At 42.7% G+C, this 14244-nt stretch overlaps 1 protein-coding gene across 1 annotated transcript in view; it reads left to right on the forward strand.

Moving 5' to 3' along the window:
* Ddx46 (DEAD-box helicase 46) overlaps window positions 1-14244 on the forward strand; it is a 45004-nt gene that overhangs the window by 13435 nt on the left and 17325 nt on the right. Inside the window, exons 7-15 of the mRNA XM_055629244.1 lie at window positions 1210-1323; window positions 1922-2087; window positions 2609-2729; window positions 3370-3545; window positions 4371-4492; window positions 7421-7499; window positions 9345-9427; window positions 13378-13542; window positions 13936-14098. Of these exons, the coding sequence (XP_055485219.1) occupies window positions 1210-1323; window positions 1922-2087; window positions 2609-2729; window positions 3370-3545; window positions 4371-4492; window positions 7421-7499; window positions 9345-9427; window positions 13378-13542; window positions 13936-14098 (1189 nt within the window). The remainder of the gene's footprint in view (window positions 1-1209; window positions 1324-1921; window positions 2088-2608; window positions 2730-3369; window positions 3546-4370; window positions 4493-7420; window positions 7500-9344; window positions 9428-13377; window positions 13543-13935; window positions 14099-14244) is intronic.

Genomic DNA, 14244 nt, shown 5'->3' on the forward strand with positions numbered 1-14244 from the left:
GAGGCAGAGGCAGGTGGATCTCTGCAAGCTCCAGGCCTGCCTGTTCTGCATAGTGATTTCCAGGACAGTCAGGAGGACATAGAGAGACCCTGTCTCAAAAACAAAACAAAACAAAAAACCCAACCAAAACAGAGGAGCCTATATTAAATTGTTTTCATTACATTTATTTCCTGTGTGTGTGCTTGAGTGTATATTTGGGCATGTGCGTATGACAGTGTGCCTGGGGGCATGGGTGTCAGAAGACAACTTGCAAGTGGGAATATGCCTCTTTCTCGATTGGCAGCAAGTACCATTCCCCCTGAGCCATGTGCCAAGTCCATAGAGTACAGTGTCTTGAGTTAAGAATGCCGTCCCAGGTATAGAGAGATGACTAAGCACTTAAGAGCACTGGCTGCGCTTCCAGAAAGCCCAGGTTTGATTCCCAGCACCCACATGGTAGCTCACAGCCATTTGTAGATCAGTTACAAGGGATTCCCATGCTCCCTTCTGGCATTGGCAGGTACCACATGTACAGGCGGTCTAGGCAGGCATACACATAAATTAATAAATTTTTTTAGAAAGATGCTTTTTTTTTGTGACTGATGAGTACTTGAAAGAAAAAGCATTAAAAATGCCATTTTAGGCATTGAAGAAGTGGAGAGCTCAGTCTGTTAATTCATTGTTCTTCAGAACAATGCTGGATTGTCTAATAAGTGAAACGTCATTCAGTAGAATTTCAACAGTATATGACAGTAAGAAATGAGCCTGTGTTTGTAGTGAAGGCTCATGTTGGGGCTGGAGAGCTGGCTCAGTGGTAAAGAGCACTGGCTGCTCTTGCAGGGACCCAGGTTCAGTTCTCAGAACCCACGTGGTGGCACACAACCCTGGGTGACTGCGGTTTCCAGAAAAAAACTGTTTTGTCCTCAGGCATCAGGCTCACAAATAGTGCGAAATATCTGTACGCATAAAGTACATTTAAAAATGTTATGTAAACTCACACATTCTGAGTCCATTGTGGGTGTGTGACCATATCTTGAGCTCTCAGGAAGTCCTATTAAACAATTCACACAGAACAAAAACACAGCTTTCTTGTTCTTCAAACTTAAGTCATGTTAGTTTAAATTACAGTCGTGGGATTTAACGTCTTGTATCTAGTGTCTGCATATTTTAAAGTCTTCTGTTTTTTGTTTTACTTTTGCAAGGTGTTTTAGTACTTCTTTTTTATTTTAGAAGTCTGGGCCAACAGTCACAAAAGTTGTTACTGTGGTGACAACCAAAAAAGCAGTAGTAGATTCTGACAAGAAAAAGGGAGAGCTGATGGAAAACGACCAGGATGCCATGGAGGTGAGTCTCCGTTCATTCTGACCTGGTTCATGCTCATGCTGCACAGACGACTGTTGGACACATTCTGCTACTCTCTGTGTTACAGTCTAACTGTGTGGAGCTGTGGGGAACTCTGGAACCCTTCATCCTCTCTTGTGTCTTCCTTTCTCTTTCCTCCTCTTTATCGGCCCTTCTCAAGCAGGCAGCACAGGATAGTGTAGCAGCAAAATGTGTGACATTTCTTTCTGTTGACCTATGCTGTCAAGGTCCTACTAAGGAAAACAGTAGCAAAACTTAATGGCATCTCTGAGAATGCATTTCTGAGGCCTGTAGTACTTTTAAAACTTAGAATAAAGAAAAAAATTAAGTTGAAAGCTTTTAAGAAGTTGGTTTACTTATGTCCATAATAATGGACATTCTTACTTGAGCTTGTGCTCTTACTTGAGATTATGCAGTTTTAAGGTTCCTGGAGCAACACGGGGATTGGTTAGATAGCACACGATCTGCCACGCACCGTGGACTGGTTCCTTGGCGAGAGGGGCTCTGTGACCACCAGGCCTGTTGTCTGTTGGTGGGGGAAACGAATAATGGACTTTCTCTTTGTTTCCGAACATTCAAGTACTCTTCAGAGGAGGAGGAAGTTGACCTTCAGACAGCCCTCACAGGATACCAGACAAAGCAGAGGAAGCTTCTAGAACCAGTTGATCATGGGAAAATTGAATATGAGCCGTTCAGAAAAAATTTTTATGTTGAAGTTCCAGAACTAGCAAAAATGACTCAAGAGGGTAAGATGTTTCTGCTCACTTGTTTATTTCCTGTGGTGACCTCAGAGGAGCACACACTTCACCCCCCGCAGGGGACTGTGCACAGGCCTGAGGTGTGTTTAGAAGCATTCTTAAAAAGAGTAAAATGGACCTAGTCACATAGTTGATGTTCTTAGGGTTAAAAGTACTGTTCATGTAAGATGCAGATAGAAAGTTTCCGTTGGCTTGTTGAGACAATGGTTATGTAAAGGCAATCTAGGCAACTCAGTCAGAACAGGTGATAGTGTTGTCAGTCAGTCACTATTCTGTTGCAGTTGATGGAAACATGAAAACCAAAGTGTTAAAATTGGGGTATTTTACGTTCTTCCTTTTTTGAAGTAGTAATGACTTTGTCTCTCTGAGCTTTAGTGTTTCTCTTGTGTGGCTGTGAGATTTTATTCCATAGCCCTTAAAAGAGGGGTCAGGGTGTTGACACTGACCCACCTAGTCAGTATAGGTAGGTGGCACCAGTAAGAGCTTCCTAACGGGGCTTTGTTTTCTAGAGGTCAATGTGTTTCGCTTGGAAATGGAGGGCATCACAGTAAAAGGAAAAGGCTGTCCCAAGCCGATTAAATCATGGGTACAGTGTGGAATTTCCATGAAGATACTAAATTCCCTCAAAAAGTAAGTGGCTGATGGTTATCTGTACTTTTCAGTGTCCTGCTTCTCACAGTAGCCCTTTCACACAGGTATTCTCTGGATCTCAGTTATATCCATAAGTGAAATTTAAAAAAAAAAAATCTTTTAAATGTGTTTTTTGTTGTTTTGGTTATTTTGTTTTGAGATGGCATCTCTCTGTGTAGCCCTGGCTGTCCTCGAACTCAATACATAGACCACACTGGCCTTGAACTCACAGGTGCTCTTGCCCCTGCCTCCTGCGTGCTGGAATTAAAAAAAGGTGTCTGCCACACACTGGGCCTTTACATGGTTTTTTTCATTTGTTCCATGTGTTTTATTGCTTGCCGCCTTGAGCATGCACACCGTGGCATGTGTGTGGACTGAGGTTAGAAGAGAGAACTCTGGGAGTCTGTTCTTTCTCGCCCCCTGTGGGTTCTAGGTGTCTACCCGGGTTCTGGCCTGGATGCAAGCACCTTCTCACTAAGCTGGCTTGCCTGCCCGGCCTTTGGCCTTTTCTGCTCTCCACCAAATAATACATTATCAGGTGGATATGTCACATTTAGAAAAGCTGATGTGTCTGTCCTCTGCGGGGGTTTAACAGGCATGATTGTTACATTGCATTTTGTTTGTTTGTTTCTTTTTTAAGGCATGGCTATGAAAAACCCACACCAATCCAAAGTCAAGCAATTCCAGCTATCATGTCTGGACGAGACTTGATTGGCATTGCCAAGACAGGAAGTGGAAAAACCATTGCCTTTCTTTTGCCCATGTTTAGACACATCATGGATCAGAGGTCATTAGAAGAAGGAGAGGGGCCAATAGGTACAAGTCTTCTCATTTCATGATTCTTCACTGTGTTCGTTGTTACCTCAGAAAGTTATTAATCATGACAATAAAGATGTCTTCATGTGCATTTCCTTTATCAATACACCAGTTTGGGGCTGATTTCCCCTTACCAGCAGGTGGAGTGAGAATCTTCAGAGCTCTGGAGTGACATCTCAGAAGTACAAAACCAGGCTGGCACAGCTCAGTGTTAAAACTGTGATCCGGCAGGTAGAGCCCTCGGGCATCCGTCAGTTTGCTCATGTTGAGGTGTGCATCCCAGACTCGGTACAGGAGGAGGACTGTAACTCCCTCAGGGGTTCTTGGCCACTGTTTCATGTAGGATGAGGTTTCCAGACTAAGATTTCTTCTCATTTTTGCAGTTACTATTTGCATATTTGAGTGGGGAAATGTGCTTTTTTTGTGCCTATACAAAGCACGCTGTATTCTCTGTCACAGCTTCTGAGAACAAAGTGCGTTTGGGGAGCAGCTGTGTGGCTTGTGTAGCACACTGAGCCACTTGATTCTCTTTGTTCTGTGATTTGCTGTTGAAAACTATTTGCATTTTGTTCAAGTATTTTTCTGAGGGTTAAGTATGCTATTCACTTTTCTTGTAGTTCACTTTTCTTGTAGGGAAAGAATCTCTTTCCCCTTTGCCTCAGTCTCTGCTGTTACTAAGCTTCTGAAACACAATTTTCAGACTTCGTAGAGAGGAAACAAGTTTTACTGTGAGACACGAATTGTGCTCCAGAGCTTAATTTAGTGCTTTAAAGCATCTCCTTAAGAATTGGGGTGATTAGGCTTTTAACGTGTTTATCTTTTCAGCTGTCATCATGACTCCAACTCGAGAGCTGGCTTTACAGATCACTAAAGAATGTAAGAAGTTTTCGAAGACCTTGGGACTCAGAGTGGTCTGTGTGTATGGAGGGACAGGAATCAGCGAGCAGGTAGTTAGAATAAAGCACTCAGTCTTTCTGTCTTTTCTGGTTGACTGATCCAATGAGTTAAGAAGTGATTCTTTTCTTGTAGTGCTTGATGTTTGAATGTAAGTGATTGTCCTTAAAATCTTGGAGGTACTTGGTGTGAAAATCATTGCAGAATGAATTGTGTGCCTGTGGCCCAGTGTTAAGATGGAGGAAGTAAGGTTGTGACCTCGAGGCCTCAGAACTACACAGGGACCTACACAGAACTACACAGAAACCTGTCCCCAAAACAGTGTATGATAGAAACTGGCTTTGTATATATAATGAGTTCTAGGCCAGACAGGTGTACATGCAAGACCCTGTCTTATACCCTTGACCTCGGAAGAATGAAAGATAGACTGCCCTAAGCACATGTTCTGTACACCTGTTCCCCAGGCCTAACCGCTAATAATACTGTTAGAGATTTAAATTTGCCAGCGTTGTAATCTGGAAGAGTCTTTCCACAACACACAAAAATTGGTGGTTCTGGGATATGATATCCGACTTGATTGTGTTAATCATTTTACCATGTGTATTGCATATCATTTGCATATCTAAAGTGAGTTTTGTGAGTGAATGTGTGTGTGCGTGTGCACGTGCGCATGCTTGAGTATTATTGAACCCAGAGCCCCTTGAATGCAAGGTGGGGAGCTCTGTCCTGGTGAACCACAGCCTTCTGGCTCCCAACACACAGTTTGTTGTTAATTATTTCTCAGAAAACCTAGGGGAGGAAAGAAAAAGTAACAATGTGTCTAATACAGATTTTGAAATTATTATTAGCATTAGCATGTCCTCCTGCCAGAGAAAGCATGTCTGTTTTTCCACTTTATAAGTGAAAAATTATTCAGAATGCTGAAATAAGTTGATTAACTATGTTAATTGGAGATGGAGTTGGCTCAGAATCTAAGTCTGTAATTCCCAGTCCAACAGGTACTGTCTCTAATGCATGCTGGCTTCTTTAAAAGATGCCAGTAATGCCATGTTTTACTGTCTTTAAAAAGACAGTAATGCTCTCGTCTCCATTCCTCATGACATGGAGCAAGATTTAAGCCAACCTTGACTGTCTTTGATTTGTCATTTTTTTTCATGACAGGATCTGTCTATTCTGTAGCACTGCCTGTCCTGGAACTCACTTTGTAATTAGGCTGGCCTTGAACTCACAGAGGTTCTCCTGCCTCAGCCTCCCAAGTGCTGGGATTGAAGGCATACACCACCATGTCTAGCAGGAAAACTTATTTTATAACTAGTGTTATAAAAACATGCCTTGGGAGTGTTCACTTTTCTGCTATTTTAAATACTTGAACTGTTCGTTTTTGCTAGTTTGAGAACACAGCCTGAAGTAAGAAACACTTTTCTTTGACACAGGGTTTCTCTGGCTGTCAGGGAACTCTTTCTGTAGACCAGACTATCCTCGAATTCACAGAGATTTATCTGCCTCTGTGTCTAGGATTAAAGGCAGGTACCACCACTGTTTGAGTATAAAACAAATTGTGTGTGTTTGTTTGTGACAGGATTTCTGGTAGCCCAGGCTGACTTTGAACTTGGTGTGTAGCCAAGGATGACCTTGATTTTCTGAGCTTTCTTCTCCCATCTTCCAAGTAATCCTGGGATTGCAAGTGTGCTGCCACTCCTGGCAATAAAACAGTTTCAAAAGCCACAATAAGGGAAACATGTTTTAAAGCCTCTGCAGTCAGCATTGAGTGCATGTGCTTTTGCCACAGGCCAGGGGCAGGAGAGGACGCTGCTGCCAGGCTCACCTTAGCGTTGGGATTAGAGAAGCCCCTCAGACCCTGTCAGACAAGGGACAGGAAGGAAGTGGAAGCATGGCAGAGCGGCCTGTGTGTGATTGTGATCTCTGCCAGGGCAGCCTCAGTTCTGCTAGAGAGGCGCTATGTTTCCTTGTTTTCATTCATGTTTGGGGGGTGTGTGTGGGCGCATGTGTGTGAACTTGCTTCTGTATGTTTGCCCACGTGCACATGCCACTACACATGTGTCATAGTCAGAAGACAGCATGTAGGAGTCAGTTCTCTCCTTTCACCATGTGGGATCTGGGTCTTGAACTTGGTTGTTAGACGTGGCAATGAGCACCTTTACCCACTGCACCATATCACTAGCCCTGTGATAGACTTTCTGAAAGACCCAAACACATGTAGGAAACAGTAGCTCATGTGGAATGTTTGCTACAGAAGAAGTCACCCTGGTGCTTCCTGTAACTACAGAGATGACATCCAGGCCAAGATTCCAGAAACCGTAATTGCTTTAAGGTTGGAGAGCTGGCTCAGTGGTTAAGAGCTCTGCCTGCTCTTCTAGAGAACCTAGGTTTGATTCCCAGAGCGCCTGCATCGCCACTCAAAGCCATCCTAATTTTAGTTCCATGGGGATCCAGTGCCCTCTTCTGGTCTCTGCAGCCACTGCACATATGTGCTTCATAGACATAAGTGCAGAGGAAACACCCAACCACATAAAGTAGAGAAGATGGCCTAGTGCGTGCATGCATAAGGTAGGGATGCGGGGCCCAAAGCAGAGGCTAGGTGTCCGCAGCACTCTTTCATTGTCTGCTCTATTTGAAAATGCTGCTGTGGCTAAGAAAACTGAAGTTGTGGTTTCCTAAATATGGGAAGCATTGATCTCTGTACTAGAATATATATTATATCGCTTATTCTTATGTTCCTTTCTTGGGTTTGAACAATAGTTGCAAATTAAAATTTGTAAAGTTCTTTAGTTTCAAGTTGCCATCCTGCTGCTCCCTATCTGTCAGTGATCTAGCAGCCTCACTGGTCACGTGGCGGCCTCCAATCTTCTCCTCAGATTCTGTCTAACTCGTTAGAGCCATGCAAGGGTCAGTGCACTGTTTTCACATCTGTTTAAGAAGTAGCAGTGACTATACTGTAAAATTTCATCCTGTTTTATTAGATTGCTGAGCTGAAAAGAGGTGCTGAAATTATTGTTTGCACACCTGGTCGAATGATTGACATGTTAGCAGCTAACAGTGGTAAGTCACGGGTATTTTATTATTTGTTTTCTGTTTTGAACTTGACATGTTCTTGTTAAAGCAGATATGAGAAACCAGCAGAGGGTTTCTGTGTTTCTTCTTAAAGCTGTAATATCTTAAAATGTAGTACTTTAATATCTTAAATGTGAATTGTAACACAGTTATTGTTGGAAGTATTAAGATTTTGATATCAATTTATTTCACAACTTACTCTGTAGAACCTTATTAGCATTTAACTTGGCTCGTTTTATTGTTGTATTGTTTATCCTTGCTATTAAAAAGGTGGCATCAGCTGGGCACAGTGGCGCATGCCTGTAATCCCAACACTCAGGGAGGAAGAGGCAGGCGGATTTCTGTGAGTTCAAGGCCAGCCTGGTCTACAAGTTGAGTCCAGGTCAGCCAAGCTACGCAGAAAAACACTGTCTTGAAAAACCAGGAAAAAAGGAGAGAGAGAGAGAGAAAAAAAGGTGGCATCATAGTCTTTTACAAAATTCTCCATGGGAGCTAGTATTTTATATTAGACAAATTAAGTTATTGCAGCTTCAAGAAATATGTCTTTTGTAAATACTGCATGTTTTTAGCTCAAATGTTATGCTTTGTTAAAATATTCCCTATCAAAACTGATACTAAACTGTTGACATTATTTAACTTCTGTGGAGAAAGGCCCTTGAGGATTTATAGACCTGGGCTTCCGAGACGTTAACGTCAAAGGTAGGTGACCTAATGCTGTTCTACCTTCGAGGCTCTGGCGGCTGGAGATGTTAGTGTGGACATTAGCTCTTTAGTCTTTGAAGAAACAGCTTTTGGAGGTTTCCATTGCAGCGTTCAGTCTGTATGGGACTGAATGTTGGGCCCGAGAAGTGCATGCTTGTGCTAGTGTTCCGCCTGAAGCTTGGGTAGACGGCACTCTCCCCGAGGTGGTTTGGTGAGGCCTTGCGCTTGTAGAGCGGATGAAGGTTTGGGGGTGAATGCTGACTGAATAATCCCTTGTTTTTTTTCCTCACTATTATATTAATTAAATCTCCTAAAATCCACCCTGATTAATTTTACCTTTTCCCTTTATACGTCTGTTTTTTTTATCTTTTAATAACTTTTATACATATTTCTGCCAGGTTCTGCAGTTGATAGCAATGCTTAGTATATTGATCTTTGGAGAAAAGCTTTTCTGTATTTTTAGTTTAACTGGTTAAGAAGCCAGGCTATTGATTTAAACAAGTGGCAGTGATTAATAATGTAATGTGTGTCTTTGCATAGAAAAGTATATTTATATGTAATGCACTTACTATTTAAGGTTTATGTCGTATATTGTTACCAGTGATTTTTGAGCAGTTTCTTTTTAATGGTTTGACGTGCCCATTTAAAGCGCTTCTAACTATATGGAAGTAGGATATAAAGCAGTAGAGAGAGGTTTTCTGCCTCTGAAGTAGTTAGCACCTGAACCTGCTTTCCACACATACGCTGTAATCTCTAATATGTTTTTTTCTAGGTGATGCTGTCAGATAATGGCTGATGTGGCTCGATGCTTCATCTCAGTCTTAGTTTTATGATGTGTTTTGGAGAGGGCTGTTTTCTGAATTTTACAGGTTCTTCAGGCCCTATGATGGTATGCAAGAGACGAGTTTGACAAAATAAAGGGCCTCATGTACCCATTGTCAGAAAGTACTTGCCACTAGATTAAGATTTTAGACCAAAGTTTCTTTTCAATGTTTAAACCTAACCTACCCCTCTGCTAAGTCAGGCATTTTAGTTCCCTTTATGGTTTTTTTAAAAAGTTCTTAGTTGTCATCATGAATTGTGACTGATAGTTAGTTTTCTTTTTGTCTGTCTTTTCTCTTCTCACCTTAGGTCGTGTCACAAATCTCCGAAGAGTGACATATGTTGTTTTAGATGAAGCCGACAGAATGTTTGACATGGGTTTTGAACCACAGGTAATCATTAAATTTCTTTGTAATTTTAAAGGTTTATGCTGTTTTTAATGGTATGTGTGTGTGCATGCACACACACACACACACACACACACACACACACATACAGGTACAGGTTCTTTAAGAGCTAGGAAGTGTCAGCAGATCACCCTGTAGCTGGTGTCAGGTGACATGGGCGCTGGGTGGGCACCTGGCACTGAACTTGGGTCTTCTCTAAGAACTGTCTCTCTGGCCTCTCATTAAGGTTCTGAAGTTTTTGATTTTGTAACTGCTGTGAAAATGAAATATTTGTGAGGTCTTGAAATTCATACTTATTCCATGTTGCCTATTAATACAATGTGTTAGCAACATAGGGAGTTGTAGTAAATATTTATGTTTCAGATTAAATTCTTTTTTCTTTGTTTGTTTTTTCAACACAGGGTTTGTCTGCATAGCCCTAGCTATCCTAGAACTCTCACAACAGACCAGGTTCACCTCGAACTCACAGAGATCTCCCTGCTTCTGCCTCCTTACTTCAGGGATCAGAGGCGTGTGGCACCACCACTTGCTCTGATTAAATTCTTAAAACTTGTTGAGGGTTTTGTTCAGACATTCCCCAGCAATCAAAACTAATCTTGGTTAGACTGGATCTAGAGTGCTGATAGTGAGGGTACTAGAAACCTTGATGTTTCTCCTGGACATGGTGGTATAAGTCTACAATCCCAGCACTCTGGAGGCAGAGACAGGTAGGTCTCTTGAGTTTGAGGTCAGCCTGGTCTACAGAGTAAGTTCCAGGTCAGCCAGGGCTGTGTAGAGAGAGACCCTGTCTGAAAAGCAAAGCCGTGCAAAGCAAACTAAGTCGAGTGTTGTGTCAGGCTGCATATGCTTCTGGGATGCATAGTGAAACCCTGTCTCAGGAAAGGAACTGGGCACAGGAAGTGTTGGAAGTGGAGTGATTAGCCTCTTAATTTGTTGAGTGTTGCATTTAGCTTCACAAACTGAATTTTAAATGGGACTTGGGCAGGTGGCCTGAAAATAGGATTTTGGAGTACTTGAACCATTCAACAAAGAGTTACAGAAATGCAGACTAGTCAGCATGGAGCAGAGGACCTGCTGTCAAGTGCAGCTCTTAACAAGTCTGTCAGAGCCTTTGGGCTCAGTGTCACTGAAACCACGTGAGGAACCCAAAGGGAAGTGGACTGAGTTTAACTGAGGAAAGCTGAACAGGCTTCATTTTAAGATGAAATTGGTTGCTTTGTCAGTGAGGGGCAGAACGAATAGTGTGTGTTTGTTTGAGTACTTACATATTTATTTTGTGGGTGAGAGTTGTGGTAATCAGAGGACAGCTTGCAGGAGTGAGTTTATCATATGGAACCCAAGGAGTGAACTCAGGCAGTCAGCCTTGGTGGCAGGCTCCTTAATCTGCTGAGCCAATTTTTCTCTTTGTTTGTTGTTGTTATTACTAAAACCCGTGTAAAGTTAAGTTAAAAGAAAGTTAGAGGGAGTGGGGATTCTTGTGAGCTTCACTGGTTAAAAATACCAGTGAGTTAGTGCTCCAGGTGCTGTGTGCTGCTCTCTGGAGATACATAATTTGATACTGATAAATCACCATGACTAATACAACTTGAAGAAGGAAGGGGTTGATATTTGTCGTCTGTGATGGCAGAATGGAGGCATGGCAGCAAGCTTAGTCATAGGAGGAGGAAGTTGAGTGCTCATGAATTGAGCTGCATTCATGAGGTAGGGAGCAGTCTGAAGGTGATGTTATGGATTTAAGCTTCAAAGCCCTCTTTGGTGACATACTCTAGAAAGTCCTCTCGACTTTCACCTCTTCAGATAGTGCTATCAACTGGGGACCAGGTGTTCAAGTGCCCAAAACTATTTCTCACTCAAACCACTATAGAGAATAGTAAGAAAAGTCACAGTTGCCTGTAATCCCAGCACTCAGGCAGGCAGATCTCGGTGAGTTCCAGTACAGCCTGGTCTACAAAGCGAGTCCAGGACAGCCTGGGCTACACAGAGAAACACTGTCTTGAAAAACAGAAAGTACAAGTCAATGTTATGTAAATTAAAGCTGGAACTATGGAATGAATCTCTACTTGGCATCTGGTTGGAATAGGAATGGTTCCAGCATGCTTCCAGGCAGAAGTCTATACTGAAGAAGATAATGAAAATCGGGAATTAAACCATATCATTGAATGTACATTTGCCATTGGACTAAGTTGTTCAGTGACATAGCAAGTTCTATATACTTATGCAAATAAATTGCCTTGAACTTAAAACTTCAGTGGTAAACAGTGAGCTTTTAGGGGCGGGAAGATAGTGTGGTCACCCTGAACTTGATTCCTGGTGTGTATACGTAATCCCAAAGCCCGGTCTGGTGATGCTTGTTGAATCCTGGTGTTGTGTGGCAGTGGACATGAGCAGATCTGTGGGGCTCAGTGGCAAGCCAGCCTAGCATAATAGTGAGTTCCAGACCAGTGAGAGACAATGTCTTAAGGGAAAGGAGACAGTGAAAAGTACCTGAGAAAGAAAGGACTGAGCTCATAGACAGCTGATAGTGTGGTTTGCTTCTTTTCTAAGGCTCACTGCTTTTAGTTTACTGAAGAAAGAAAGGTAGACACATTTCTAACTGCTGGGAGAGAGTTGAGTGACTCTTCGAAGCAGAGGGTCATAGGGTACCAGGGCATTATCACACCTGAGGAGTGGAGAGGAACAGAAGTGAAAGGGAAGTGAGCAGAAGCAAATGTGCGGATTCAGCTCACTTTAAAGGATGTGTCCTTCCTCTGTGCACACATTTGGCTGGGATTTGACACAGTGTGAAGTGAAGTTCGGTCCGTTTTACTTTCGTTTTAAATTACATTGATTTACATATTTAGTCGTTTGTTGTGTAGTGTGTGTAGGTGGGGTCATGCAAGTGCCATGGTTCATATGTGAACATTAGAGGGCAACTTGTGGAAGTTGGTTCTTCTTTTCTATCGTGTGGGTCCTGGGATCAAATTCAGATTGTCTGATTTGGTGCCAGATGCCCTTATTGGCTAAGCCGTCTTGTCGTTCCCACTTTTACTTTGTTCTTTTTTCCGTCATTTAGAGCAGGCTGACCTCAAGTTGAGAGACGTGCCTGCCTTTCCTCTGTAGTGTTCTTGATCGAAGGTGCTATGGTGGGCCATGCATGTGCTTGTCAAGCATATGGCGTTTACAGGGTCCTACTGCCTTACTGAGAGGCTATTGTAATTTGAATGCCTTATCAAATTGACGTAAAAAATAGGCTTCGAGGGCCGGAGAGATGGTTCAGCGGTTAAGAGCACTGACTGCTCTTCCAGAGGACCTGGGTTCAATTCTCAGCACCCACATGGAAGCTCAACAACTGTGTTAACTCCCAAGATCTGACACCCTCACACAGACATACATGCAGGGGAAACACCTGTGCACATAAAATAAAAGTAAATAAATTATTTTTAAAACAAATAGGCTTCAAGGTTCCTCCTTAGGTAGCTTTCTCCTTTCCTCTTTTTCTTTCTTCCTATGTCTTGTGGGTGCACGTGTGTATGCATGCAGATGTGTCAGGAAACAGGAGAGTGGCGATGGCTGTTGTTTGGGGGCTGTCCACCTTGTTTCTTGGTGCCAGATCTGTATCCAGACCTGGCATTGCTGGTTAGGCTTGCTGGCTGGGTAGGAAGCCCTGGAGATCTGGCCTTCTCCTCCTACCCCTGGCTGGCTTACAAGTGCTTCCCCCACCGATGGGCTGAGGCTCAGGCTCTTGTGCTTATTCAGCGTGGACTTTGCCCTTGCCTCTCCAGCCTGGGTCGCCCTTTCTTGAAACAGAACAGCAAATTCATGGATAAAATAAGTTGAGATTTTCTAAGTTAACAAATTTAAAGTAACTGAAATAGTTTTCTAAAGTTGGTTCTGCTTAATGTGAGCATTGTGTAAATCTGTGGAGAGTCACTGTGTTTATATGTGTCATTGTTCAGGTCATGCGCATTGTGGATAACGTTCGACCTGACCGACAGACAGTTATGTTCTCTGCTACTTTCCCTCGAGCTATGGAGGCCTTGGCCCGCAGGATCCTCAGCAAGCCCATTGAAGTCCAGGTCGGAGGCAGGAGTGTGGTCTGCTCGGACGTGGAGCAGCAGGTGGTACGTACCGTGCTCAGGACATCACTAGTTTCCTGTGTGTATCATTTTGGTGGTGTTGTTAATTGATAGCTTCTAAAGTTTTAAGTGTTATTTGTCCTTTTACAACCTTCAGTCTATTGCCAGGGACATGGAACAAAGCTCTTTCTAGTTCTTCCCACTAGAACTGAGGGCTGACAGAGAGGTTGCATATCTTTCTTGTCTTGATTAGTAGCATTCGTGGTTAAGCGATGTAGAGAACCAGTGACCAGTTGCCACAGTTACAGATTTACCAGTTAAAAGTCTGCATTTGCTTAGTTGTTTTGTTGTGTAGGAAGCTACAGATTAAACAGACATTTTTGTTCTAGGACACATTTGTGGGTTTTGCATTAACTTGCTACATTGTGGTGTTTTCAGATTGTGATTGAAGAAGAAAAGAAATTCTTGAAATTACTGGAGCTTTTAGGCCACTATCAGGAGTCAGGATCTGTCATCATATTTGTGGATAAGCAGGAACATGCTGATGGTCTCCTGAAGGACTTGATGAGAGCATCTTACCCTTGCATGTCTCTTCATGGAGGTAACGTTTACTTAACTTTAAAAAAAAAACAACATTTTATTCTTTGTGAGTTGCACATCAAGCACCCCAGTCCCATTCATCTCCCCATCCCCTGGTATCCACTCTCTAACCTTGCAAGCCACCCTCAAGGGAAAATAACACACACA

The sequence above is a fragment of the Psammomys obesus genome, unplaced genomic scaffold (assembly GCF_907164565.1).
Source record: "Psammomys obesus unplaced genomic scaffold, mPsaObe1.curated_primary_1811, whole genome shotgun sequence".
NCBI classification, from domain to species: Eukaryota; Metazoa; Chordata; class Mammalia; order Rodentia; family Muridae; genus Psammomys; species Psammomys obesus.